The 12,971-nt window shown below is 41.2% G+C and overlaps 1 protein-coding gene across 2 annotated transcripts; it reads left to right on the top strand.

Moving 5' to 3' along the window:
• The first annotated feature begins 1,535 nt into the window (after window positions 1–1,535).
• Window positions 1,536–9,282, top strand: LOC6051619. 2 transcript variants are annotated; one of them, XM_038257010.1, is made up of 4 exons: window positions 1,536–2,400; window positions 6,208–6,290; window positions 6,371–8,110; window positions 8,365–9,282. In XM_038257010.1, exons 3-4 carry the CDS (start codon window positions 6,650–6,652, stop codon window positions 8,941–8,943), a joined length of 2,040 nt encoding a protein of 679 aa, XP_038112938.1. In that variant the 5' UTR covers window positions 1,536–2,400; window positions 6,208–6,290; window positions 6,371–6,649; the 3' UTR covers window positions 8,944–9,282. The 2 variants fall into 2 exon arrangements, with proteins under 2 accessions (XP_038112938.1, XP_038112933.1); XM_038257005.1 differs by lacking the exon at window positions 1,536–2,400 and adding an exon at window positions 2,682–2,957.
• The last annotated feature ends 3,689 nt before the right edge of the window (window positions 9,283–12,971 follow it).

The following is a 12,971-nucleotide window of genomic DNA, read 5'->3' as shown; positions in this document are numbered from 1 at the left end:
CACCTTTTTTCTGACATAAAAGATGTACCCCTTCCCAGATGTAATATTACCATGATTTTTTTTCTGTGTACCATGCTTCTCCATAGAAATGAGTTCGCAGTGAGTTTTGCTGGAGACGCATGGTGTTTTAAAAATGATGAAATAATTATAGTCTATATCCAAAAAGCTTTCTCTCACTATTCCGACTGTTGTTTAGTGCATGTCAAGTCACATATTGTGCATTTTGGGCCCAGCAAGAGTTAAGAACGCCATTTTGTGCAGCTCACAATGCCTCACCTTTTGACCTTCACAGATCCCCAAATTTCGATTTCAATTCTGAGATATTCAATAAAACCGAAAAAAAACTCCGTGCATTGTTGTCACTTTTCACATGGAAGAAGTTTCAATCTTGTCGTGCTATTTTGACACAACCTGAAAACTGATGTAAGTGCGACAATTGGCCAAACCCGAGCAGACGGAAATAACTAGGGAATAACATTTTTTCATATTCGAAAATACTAGGCCAATAACATTATGACATTTTTGTTTTTGGATTGTTATTGTAATAACAGACTAATACAACTTTTAGTTATTTTTCGAACAAATCTTTGTTATTATTTTTCGTTATTTTAACAACTAATCCGATCATCCCAATAACAGTTGGAGGTATTCTTCCATAACAAAAAATGTTATGCCAAAGTTGTTTTGGCTTTCAACCAATATCAGACCAATAACACATTTGTTATGATAACATAAACTGTGCTTGTGCTAAAATTGATTTTTCAAAAATATTCCATAGCACTTTCTGTTATTTTAACAGTAATTGTTATTGAAATGGCATGAATTTAGTTATTACCGTTTGCCCGGGAAGGGATTTCAGGTCAGAACGCGTTTGACGCACGTACAAGTTAGACTACCGTAAACATTTTTAATTATAACTCCAGCAACCAAATTCATCCATACTTCGGGCCAATGCAAAGAATGGTCAACCATAACAAAACGTGTTTGTTATTGTTTACACTGCGTGCTCTCGTTTTTGTTTATTCCAGGTCAAAGATTAAATCCCGTTTTTCTCGGAACGTCAAAAAGCGACGTACGACAAAATAGCACAACAGCGTTGATATGAAAGAGGAGTGTCCGAATGGCGACTCTTACAATGGAGCACCGGAGTCGAGTGGTAGAAATGGCAGATCTCCCAAAAGGAATACATTATAGAAAAAAGCAAAAACTGCTCGAATGAAAGTGTTCCTTTGCTACAACATATTTTAAAATATTTGTGTTTAACAGAAGACTTTCAATAAAACACGTATTTCTCCATTGCGCACAAACTTTCCAAGCCCCATTCACACCCCCTGATCGCTAAACAGCTCGAAAAACGTTCCGTCAAATCCCACCACATTCACACTGCCAACCAACACCACTCGGGAGCCCCAAGCATGTAAACGCCGTAGTCCAACAACTCTCGTTTGGCAGTTTCATTGAGGCTGTATGATTTCCACCAGGTCCTGAATTGCATCACTTTTATTCCAACCACGAACGAGCACAGTCATATGAGATATTTCCCGAGTCCTTCCAAGATTGATTTTCTGAAAGTTTTAACTTATCTGCGAGATATTTGTTAAGGTGAAAGTTGTCACAAAAAGCGCACCTAAAAAGTTTACGTAAAGTATTTTTGCGTCAAGGCAGCTCAAATCGTAAATCGAATCGTGATTGAATTTTAACAAATTTCTGAAAAAGTGTGTCAAATTGTGGAAACTATGGAAGAAAATTCAGAAGCTTACAAAAGGTACTAAAGTGAATCGTAAAAGTTTTTTTTAAGGTGAAACGAGACGCACAAATCCAACAAATAGCTATTTTTTAAGAAAGAGTATTACGTGAGGACCGTTTGGGGTCGACTATTTTGTTAAGGTGACTTTTGAAAAGACTGAAAAAGTGAGGTGTTAAGGTGACACGTGATTTTGTGGGTAAATTTGCAATGTTTTAAAAACAGAAAAAACCGCAAAAGAGAGACAAAGTCCAAACGTTGAAAAGACTGAAAAAAGTGAGGTGTTAAATCAAAAATAAGACTGCAAACGCTCAAAAGACTGACCAAGCGTGAAGTCGTAAAAAGAAAGGAGTTCGCTAAACCAGGTACTAAGCCACTGACTAAGCGCTTATCATGCAAGCAATCTCGAAGATTAGCGGCACAACCAGCAACGTCATCATCATCAAGTCCACGATCGGCAAGTGTAAGAACATTCGAAAGTTTAGCAACAAGCCTATGTTTACGAAATTTATGGGCTGTAACTGTAACACTTTTTGCTGTGGAACGACGACGACCAAGAGTAGAAGAGTGATTAAAAAGCGTTCGATTAAGGGCACCATGATGGGTCGTTTGCAGCAGCATCGTGACGTTAACGTCGTCGGCGTCATCAATCGAGGGTGAGTAAACAAAGGTTTTTATTAGTAATGTTTAGAAAACAGCTGATTCCAGTTAGTTAAGTAACTTCACGTTGCTGTGGTAGAATCGTTATTTGAACTGTAGTACTAGATTGCGCGGGGCGCGCGCTTTCGGCAGAAAATTTCCAATATGGCGCCAGCTGTCAAGCGAGATGACGTCTTCGGCAGCCAATCAGCGTGCGTAGTGGTTGCACAACAAAAATTCGTTCATGGAACCGCGGTGCGGTACTAGAACGCCATGTTGGTATTGGCCTTCATTCACGGTTCCACACCACCATTTACAGTGGAGCTTTCGACGCGAGTGGACGTGTTTTTTTCTCGGTGGTTCAGATTTTCCCAAGTCAAAGGAAAAAAAGAGAGTGATTCATTCGGTGGATGAAAAAAAGTGGTTTTCGGCCAAAACTTTCCCAACCCGCAAGGACACTTTTCAGTGGGTCACTTGACCCGTTTCGACCGGAACCGGAAACAAACGGACACTTTCGGATAGGGACCAGCCACCACCCAAGGCCGACTGATCCCAGGAAGGAACCTTTTCTAGAGTACGTACCACTCTTTTGAGCACTCTCCCTTCGCTATTATTAAAACCCCCCTTAATTAGTGTCTAAATTTAAACTTGCACCGCGGAATCCCTCAATTACCCCCGTTAAGGGCAAAGGTCAAGCCGCCAACGCGATTCCTTAAACAACTGTGACGTAATACAGACAAGGGGGAAAGTACATGTCTGAACACGTTCAAACACGTTCGAACGCGGATTTTCCCCGTCCACATGACCGCCTACCCGGCACTTTTCGACCTGTGTCTACCCGCCAAATCAGGGAAAAAGTTCGAGAAGGTTCCCGTGTCCTCTTTCCACTCTCCCGTTTCCCAGAGATGTGCCACGCAGCGAACGGTTCCAAGGTCGACGAACGCTTCACACGCGCGCGTAGCGGCGACTCTTTTATTTCGGAAGCTTCGAGAAGCTCCTATTTGCACGAGCTCTTTGATGGAAGAGGGGGGGATGCCAAGTTAGTAGGAGGCTTGGTTTTAATGGGCAACCCTCGACGAAGATGGTAATTAAATTAACACGAAAGCACTAAAGTTGAGGAATTTTCGGGGTTTGGAAGCGTCGAGAAGGAAATCATTTTCGGAAATGTCAGCCGATTTGGAGCTTTGACCGTTTGAAGAACGTAGTTACGAACAAAGTGAGTTGTGTTGTAACAACGCAATTAGTTTGAATCTACCTGGCTATTCCCTAATGAGTGGATATTGTCAAACTACCCACAGACAAGAGTGTACTTCCCCGTTCCACTTATCGATAATGACCCACACCCCTAATGGCTTAGGTCATTTAAAAGCCCACAACAGAACGGAAGCCAGCCCTGATAAGCACTTGGTCGACAAAATGGCACCTTCGTTCTTATCACACTGACAATACGTAATAAAATCGCTTATCATTGTCGTGCGGTCTAATAATAAATCCCCGCCACGTTTAAACGTCCCTAAATGGGCTTTTACGCACTTGACAACAGTCAAGTGACGTCAACCATTTAGAAGCATTTTCCTGTGGGCTCTCTCTGTTGTTTACATGACATCTGAATTGCTGATTGCGATTCCTTCCACGTCAACAGTATGAAATCGATTCCGAAACGGGTTTTCAAATTTGAAAATGTCACGTGACGTGGCTGGACGTTGAAGTCACTTTTTAGTTTATTTTTCATTTGGTTTTCAACCATTCATTTGAACAAGTTTGTTCAATGAAATCTTCACCTGAATGTTCTAAATCCCAAACGCAATGCGGAAGAGTTCGAAGAGGCGAACCACCTGACCAAACCTGTTGGAACACGTTTGAACGCGTTCGAACGCGGAAAAACTGGTGAAACGCGGACAAACGAAAAATACAGCACAGCCCACACATTCCTCTTGGGCTTGGAAAACCTCGGCCACTAAACTCAGTTGTAATCGGAAAGTTATTGGAAAATCTGCGTAAAAATCGTGCTTTCCGGATATCATAAACTGAGGCAACATTAAGAATTTTAAGATTCATGCAAAATATTTCGAATGTTTCCACTTGATATATGTTTAAAAAAAATAATCAAGAATCAATTAAAACAGAACATTTTAAATTGAATTTTTAACCAGAATTCAAGAAAGCATTTTTAAGAAATTCCCAAATTTGACTATTGACAACCTTGTCAAAGTTTTCTTTCCAGATTTGTTTACTACCCCTGTTTACTTTGTCAGATAGAGATGGCAGCAACCAATAGTTGATACTAGACTGATGATTGTTTTCGAAAGAGTTTACGTAATTTTGATTGTAGATGAGGCTTAATAGGGATTTTTTATCATCGGCTTGCCTAATTTTTAAGTTTTTGACTGAAATCAAACAATCAATATCAAAATTGGATTGAATTGGGTTATAATTATTAACCTGCCAATGATACGTGCTTTGTCCTATACATTTACAAGATTTTTTTCAAGGAAAATTAACAAAAATAGCAATTACTGGACCACCCTAATATGGCGTAGGTTACCCTAATGAAAAATACGAGTCTAATTATTTCCGACATGAAACTTCCAGACATGAAACTTCCAGACCAATTTTGGAATGGATCGGATTTTCACAAATTTGTAAAATATCGATGAATTTATAAAAATATAGGAAATATCGAAAAGATCTGTGGTGGTAAAACATGAAAAATATAAATAAGATTGAAAAGCCACGTTATATAATGTGATCCATTTGATATTTAAAAACGATTCCAATGGAAAGCAGCCGTCCCCTAACATGACAGTTTTCGTGAATTGCGCGTATCCACCGACAGATGGCATGTGGACCTCGTTGGAGTCCGCCCATTAAAAACGCAACTCAAAATTTGCATGGGAAACTTTTTTCCGTGACGGCTTTCGCGGCACGCTCCTCCAACTGTTCGAGACTAATATTTTAACGTGGCGTATCTTTAAACAAGTTTTTCAAGAAAATGATTCCAGAATGCTTATTTTGTCGTTTTAAACCGAAAGTAGGCAAAAACTATATTAATTTAAACTATTCGCCTTTTTCAAATGTTTGGCTAGATGATATCAAAGGCCGCCATCTTAGGCCCACTGGGCCCACAAAAAGAGGTACGCTCAGTTTGTATGGGAGCTGTCAACATGCTCCCGGGCTGATGGAAAGTAATATTTTCAGAAATTTTAAATTTGTCACCCAGTTACTGAGAAAAAAAGATTCCAAAAGATATCAGAGGGCAGAAGATTGAACTGTAATTAATTCTTCTGCTTGAATAAAACACTTTTTTTCATCTGCTTTTTTAACGTTTAAAAAATAAAATAAAAAACTTCTTTAATCTCAGTTTTTGATATCCTAATTTGGAGAATGTTTTTATACGAATCGGTAATTTATACATCAGTAAATCAAGAGAGAAAGAAAACAAGAGCTCCTCTCTTTATAGATATATCTCTGAACGGCAATCACATGACTGCACTTTTTCGATTCGGTGACTCACGTTCCAACAAGTTGCAACGCGTTCGTTTCCACTTCAAAATACCAAGATCATCAAGAAGTCGCTGTTTATTTAGCGCAATTTCCCCGAATTCCACACCTTTGCAGATCATGCTTTGCTCGTTAACTTTTGATCACGATGATCAGCAGTCACAATGACGCAGCACAAATGTTCGCCATTTTGAGCATGTCACGATGACGCAGCAAAGTCGTTGCTCTCTCGCTCTCTTGAAACGAACCTGTGTCCTGAACCACGTGACTCGGAGAGATCACCTCGTACTAAACAAGCATTTTTTCTCTCTTTCTTTTTGCAGGTTGGGGGCCCAAAACTCTCAACTCATCCATTGGTGAAGCCTAAGGCGTTAAAATTTCATTACAAGTCAACGGAGAATTCATAGTAAGTATCATGAGTGCGGCCTCGCCGAGGCAGATCATCCGGACTCAACTAACGCTCAACCTCACCTCTCTCCCCGGCAGTCTCTATCAAAATGGCACAGGCAACTGGATTCGCAAGCGAGAGCCGTTCATGGCGAGAGAACCAGCAACTATCCGGCATCAACACTAAACCTGGAACAATTCCGCCGCTCTTACGGAGGCCTGCCTCAAGGAGACAACAACAGCCAGCAACAGTTCAACAGCTTCGTGGCGTCAAGCGCGTACCAACTGCAGCAGCATCCGCACGCGTCGGAGTTTTCGGCCGTCAACCATCCCAGCAGTGGTGGGTTCGGCGAGTCACAGTGGTTCGACACGATCACGATGGAGAACGCTTCGCCGTCGCCACCTCCGCTGGAACTGTGGCCAAACTGCAGCATGTTCATGGTCGCCACGGAGCCCTGGCCGAGTGGCACCAGCAGCAGAAGCGTTACAACAGGTGAACAGCTCAACACACCACAGCCGGCGAACGGCGACATCGGTGGATTTGATTTTGAAAGCGTTTTCGGCGGCGACAGCGGACGGCCAGAAACGTCCCAGCAGCGAGCGGCGAAAGTTAATCTAACCAACGTATTTTCTAAACACGACATCAACGGCATCACGAAGAACGAGGGAGAGGACTTCAACAACAACAGCGGCAACAACGGGAAGGGTAACGATAGCAGCAGCTTACAGCAGAGTGGCTTGATGGAGCCGCTCTTTTCCAACCACAAAGAGTCCGTCATTACGGCCGGGTTCGACTCGTGGGAGTTCGAACCCTGCCTGGAGGAGACACTGCTAAGCCCTATCAGTTACGTGGCTACGCCACACCACAGCACCGGTGTGGCGTCTCCCGGCAGCAGCTCGGGCGATACGTACTCTCCAAACCATCGGAGATCGCTCCAGGAATCCGAAACTTGCGTCGATTTCAACAGCATCCTATTTTCGCCCAGCTCTCCGATCGTGGAAGCAAGCGAAGAGGACGACCTGTGCGCGGGAAACCTGCACGAGGAAATCGAACAACTTTCGAGTTCATTCTATTGCACGTCGAATAGCCTGGTATCGGTGCACAGCGCCGCCCTCACCACCGCCATCGACGACGTATCGCCCAGTTTAATCCGGTTGCTACAGGAGGAAGATCAACCTCTGACAGCAGCACCGTTGCAACAACAACAACAGCAACCCCCAAGCCAACCTTCCGTTGCCGCCAACTCCTACTTCAGTGATGCCACCAACGACGGTGAAGATGAGCAGCAGCAGCAGCATGTAGAACGCAAACAGACAGTGGAAGTAGTCGCAGACGACGAAACCCTCGATGTGAAAACGCAAACGCAACTTGAACACAACTACACTATTCAGCTACCAAGCGGCGAGGGCACGAACCCGGCTGCCGCTTTTAAGAAACAAACAACTACGGTGAAGGAAGAAAATCTAGCACTACTAGCAAAGGCGAGAGAGACACTGAAGCCCCAAACCACCGTCCTCCTGCAGCAGCAGCAGCAATACAAGCGGCCACCAATCAGCCAGCAATCGGTCAAACGTCAGCTTTTGCAGCGAATGAAAAGCCGAATGGCGGCGTCATCGGCGGCGGTCCTAGCGGCCCCCGTCCGCAAGGTGCCCAACCTTAAGCTGAAGATTATGAACGCCGGAGAGGCGCGCGTCGTAGACGATTCGGCGGGTCTGCTGACCACCACCCAGGTGGTGCTCAACACGCCGGATCTGACCGAGAATCTGCTCGACCTCGAGGACGAGTTCTTGATCAAGGAGGACAACTTCGATCTACTTGAGTACATCGATTCGGCGACGGTAGGTTTCCCAACTTTCGAATAGTTTTAGAAATTCGTTCTTTTGACCTCCAAAACGTACAACAAGACTGATTTATTTCTCTCCCTGTACTTACCGTCACTGAGTTGAATCTTATTGTTTTATTTTTAGTGTCCTGTCAAAATTTTCGCTACACACTTATTTTGGAACCCCCTCTTTTCAGTTTTGATTACACTTCAAACATTGTTTACGTAACATCCAAACTAATCAAACCCACTTTTCAACATTTCTTCCAGGGTTACGATGTCATCCATTCCCCGAAGGAGGAGAAACCGGTCATCAACTTTACGGAACCCGCTCCAGCATCCTCCACCTCCACCAATACAACCAGCAGTAAACTCTGCGGCCCCACACTCAGTGACCTGTTCAACCCGGCCAAGCGCAAGCTCCCGACCATCACGATCGAGAGCCTGGACGAGCTGACCGCGTCGACGAACGCCGGCAAACGCTTCCGCAGCAGCGCCGCCTCCTCGTCCACGGCTTCGTCCGTGTGCGGGGACAACGGCTCGGAGGCGTCCGCATCGACTAAGCCGACCAAGCGGCGCGGCCGTCCGCCGAAGCCGGTCGCCTCGGTCCGCGACCGGTCCGAGTACGAGCACCTGAGCGAAGCGGACATGCGGTACCGCGAGCAGCGGGACAAGAACAACGAGGCGTCCCGGAAGTCGCGCATCAACCGCAAGGATCGCGAGTCCAAGCTGGAGGAGGAAGCTTCCGAGCTGATTGAAAAGTACGAGGTGCTGGAGGGGAAGGAGCGCGAGCTGATCCGGGAGTGCGCCCGGTGGCGGAAGGCGGTTATGCGGTTAGCGCTACTGTAAATGGGACCGTTTTGTGGGCTCCCACCTCCAACCATCAACAAAGTTATCTCTCTCGCTTATAGTTATTATTAGTTAACATGCAGATGTTTATTTTTATTGCAAACCAATTATTTTAATAGAACGTAACAATAACAAAAATACTTGAAAAAGATCCAAAAAAATATATAAAACATAAAATAACAAAAAAAAACAAATATTCTTGGCAGTTTGAAAATGAAACATAAAAAAATCACAAAACGAGGAAAGTTACTGTAACAAGTAGAAATAAACTGTAATTAATTTACTGTGAATTATTCTCTTTTTCACAATTATTGATCAAATAAACCCTACGGAAAAAAACAAGTCAGCCTTTTCAATAATCCGAACAGCCAAAAGTTTAAACCTGGATCAATACTACAGCTCTGCCCATTTTGATGCAAATCGACAACATGTAAATCAAGAGTTTTTTAAATAGGTCTTATACAGCCCATGTTCGCATATATGTCCCATATGCAAAAACAGCAGACTAAGGAAAACGCAAGACTAGTTTGTCCCACACACAAGGTGATGCAGGCCAAGGGCGAATGATGCTTCAGTTGACGCTCAGGCAAAGAACATCCTGGAAAGAGCGTCAATGACTACGTCCGTAGTCCTGTTAGATCATTCTTGATCAAGACAGTATAGCTCTGGTTCCTTGCAAGTGTCCTATTTTCTTAGCTCCACGTTGGCTTGGTTTCGTCATCATGATGACAAAGTGTGACCTTGCTGGTGGCCTGTGGAAACGGCTCGTAAACCTTTGACCACCGCGGGTCAGAATCGAGACGGCTAAAAGAAAGGGGCACGCCAATGTGGGACAGGGAAGTAATTTGTGATTGTAGACGGTATTGTTTTGATTCGCAGTATGTTGAGTCAACTGGGGTTTCTCATCTTTCCGTTTTTATCTACCATCTATATTCTGTTTATTTTGTTCCACTGATTCTCTAACACGCCTTCTGTTTATTATCGTCCATTTGTTTTCGAAAATCTTGATTCTCTTATTTTTCAACGTTTTTCCATTCTATTTACTGATTGATGCTACTGTAACAAAATGTCTGTTTTCCCGGTTTTCCCTTAAATTGGCAGCGATGTCAATTTTGTTTATCTTTATTTATCTATCTTGTTTGTTACCTCTATTTATTAACTATTATTAATTTCTTTATCTTCTTCATAAATTACTATCATTCTTTTACTATTGATTCTTCAAATAGTATATTTCTTTCACTGTCCATTGTTTTCAATCTTCACCCTTTTCTTCAAACAAATGAAGTTCGAGCCCTTACTCAACACAAATATTACTACACTCAAACCCCGATGGTTTGACACCAACTGTTGTCAAACGAACGGGGTCACGTTTTAGTTTGACACCCCTTTTACACGGAGTTCACACACACTACCAAACGTTTGTTTTAATAGTGTGCGTGAGCGCCGTGTAAAAAGTGACAGTTCGTCACTTTTTAGTTTGACTTTGACCAACCAACGGGGTACAAACTAAAAAAGTGTCAAACGAAAAAGTGACCAACCACCGGGGGTTGAGTGTATTGTACTTTTGAAAAACTTTTATAAAATGCTTAGGACCAAAAATTGCAACAAAACAACGCGACAAAAGAAATAGCAACATATAAACACGACTCAACACTAGGAAAGATTTCAGGAGAAAACAACACACAGTAAATAACAATTAGTTTTTGAATTCAAACTAAAAATAAAACAGTTTTTGCTTTAATAAATATTGATAGGCACACTATAAATGGTTAGGCGCTTATATTTACATCAAACCCTACGTAACTGCATCAATAACTCAAAAACGATGAAAATGCATATGGGACATTTATGCGATCATGGGTAGTGCATATATATGCTGTTTAGCAGCCAATTAACGATTTCTTTTAGTGCTGGGTGGATACTTGGGTAAACATATGACAGACAATAGCTTCTAAAACCTTTAAAAATACTCTAGAATTGATTTTGAAGGAAAATGTCGTCAACATAGATTTTAAGGATTTGCACTCAAGATTACCTTTCGTGTTTCAAAAAACAAAACCAATGTACTTTTTCGCTAGCACCTATCAAGTTAAAGAAAATGAGTGTTTGGTTGGTTTTTTTAAATGGTAATTTTTGCAGGTTTACATTTACAAAAATGCTGAATCTGTTCATTTTATTTGAGGTTTTTGTCCCCGAACCTTCAAAATTTTCTCGAAAAGTCATGGAGCAAATAATTTTTATTTATATTAAAAAAAATTACAATTCTACCAAAAAAACTTACACAGTCGCTTAAATGCTTTATGCAAATATGTCATCTCTTTTAAGATACTTTTTCCATACACTCAAACCCCGATGGTTTGACACCAACTGTTGTCAAACGAACGGGGTCACGTTTTACACCCCTTTTACACGGAGTTCACACACAATACCAAACGTTTGTTTTGATAGTGTGCGTGAGCACCGTGTAAAATGTGACAGTTCGTCACTTTTTAGTTTGACTTTGACCAACCTACGGGGTACAAACTAAAAAAGTGTCAAACGAAAAAGTGACCAACCACCGCACTATAGGGTATTTCCATATAAGCGAGCGGCCAAAAATATTTTTTTTGCTTTTTGTGACTTTTTTGTGTTGTTTGTATTTAGTATAATGAAAACAAATGAAATTTGATATTTTTCCAAAAAAAAGTTTAATTTTCGATTTTTTCATATATTTGAGGCCACATGCATTAAAGTGGTGAATTTTAATATTCTTGCTCTGTCTATTTGATGCACGGAATGGCGGTTTATGCTATGTTAAAGTTTCTGATTTACGTTCAATCTCCCTCCCCTTTTTCTTGAGTTAAAATCCACCTCTCTTTGAAGAAACCCCCCCCCTCCCCCTCCAATTAAAATTTGATTTTTGCGGTGTTTTAGAATTTTAGACGGTTTATTTTATGGAACATTGTATGGATTCTCGTCCACGTTTTTGGTTGATCCATTTGCAAAATTTACGTTTTCCACGATAAATTCTTCTAAATCAAAATCACTATGTAACCGATTGTCGTCAGATTACTTAAAATATGAACTTCTTCTATGGGCTTTTGTATACCTCGTTTTGAAGCTACAGAACAACGTGCGTAGTTTTTCCTCTGTGGTTTTTCCCCGAGTTGATCATGTGATGGTTCTGCAATGTTGTAATTCTTACAAATATACTCGAAAGCAGTTTTCACGTTTTCAGAATAGTGCTTCGTTATATCGTACAGGGACACTACGGTATTATTATCCATACTTTCAAAAGAACACAACAACGAACTGATACGAATTTTCGACGAATCGTTTCTGTAAAATACTTAGAATAGAATTTCTAATTTTATTAAACGTACCTAAGTACCAACAAAGCCATGAATATCAAATCAATTTCAAAACATACATAGCAGGTACGTCATTTCTGCCTCCGCAGGTAATTAATGTGATTTTAACCAAGCGTATGCGCGAAATCATTAATTTCCTTGCATGAATCAAAATGTTCAAAATGGCATAACTCAAAAAGTGCACATAAGTGCACTTTGAAATTTGGAGACAAGTTAGGACATGGTTCAAATTTTAAGCTGCAAAATTTTCTGATCGCACAAATGCACACAAAAAAAGTACTCCATTAACAAAGTTGAAAAAAACTAAATTTTGAATAAAAATCCATCTTTTTTGATTTTTATTATTTTTTTTAGCCTGTAAAAGTGTGTTTTGTAAAATGTTATTGAAAAGTTGAATCAATTACCTTTCTGAATATTTATAATGATGCAGGAAAAAATACATAAACAGCTACACAGTACAACTATGAAAAATAATCATTTTTTTGTCAAAAACATGTTTTTCTTACCATTTTCGCCTTTGAAGGTCTGCAATTCAGTGAATATTGAACCTACAACTTTCAAACTCCGGATTTTTCTTAGTTAGAATGTTTATTTTCGAAAAAAAAATACCAAAAAAATAATTAGAGTATGTCGGTTTTTCGATTTATGGCCGCCTGAAACCCCATAGTGCACCGGGGG

Source organism: Culex quinquefasciatus, chromosome 1, assembly GCF_015732765.1.
Source record: "Culex quinquefasciatus strain JHB chromosome 1, VPISU_Cqui_1.0_pri_paternal, whole genome shotgun sequence".
Classification (NCBI taxonomy): Eukaryota; Metazoa; Arthropoda; class Insecta; order Diptera; family Culicidae; genus Culex; species Culex quinquefasciatus.
This window is presented reverse-complemented; position numbering and strand designations above follow the sequence as displayed.

What these genes read in the sequence shown, in the direction of transcription:
- LOC6051619 (XM_038257010.1), top strand. Translation starts at nt 6,650, where the DNA reads ATGGAGAACGCTTCGCCGTCGCCACCTCCGCTGGAACTGTGGCCAAAC. An exon ending in AGTACATCGATTCGGCGACG is followed by an intron (nt 8,111 to 8,364) that starts GTAGGTTTCCCA and finishes CATTTCTTCCAG; the next exon opens with GGTTACGATGTCATCCATTC.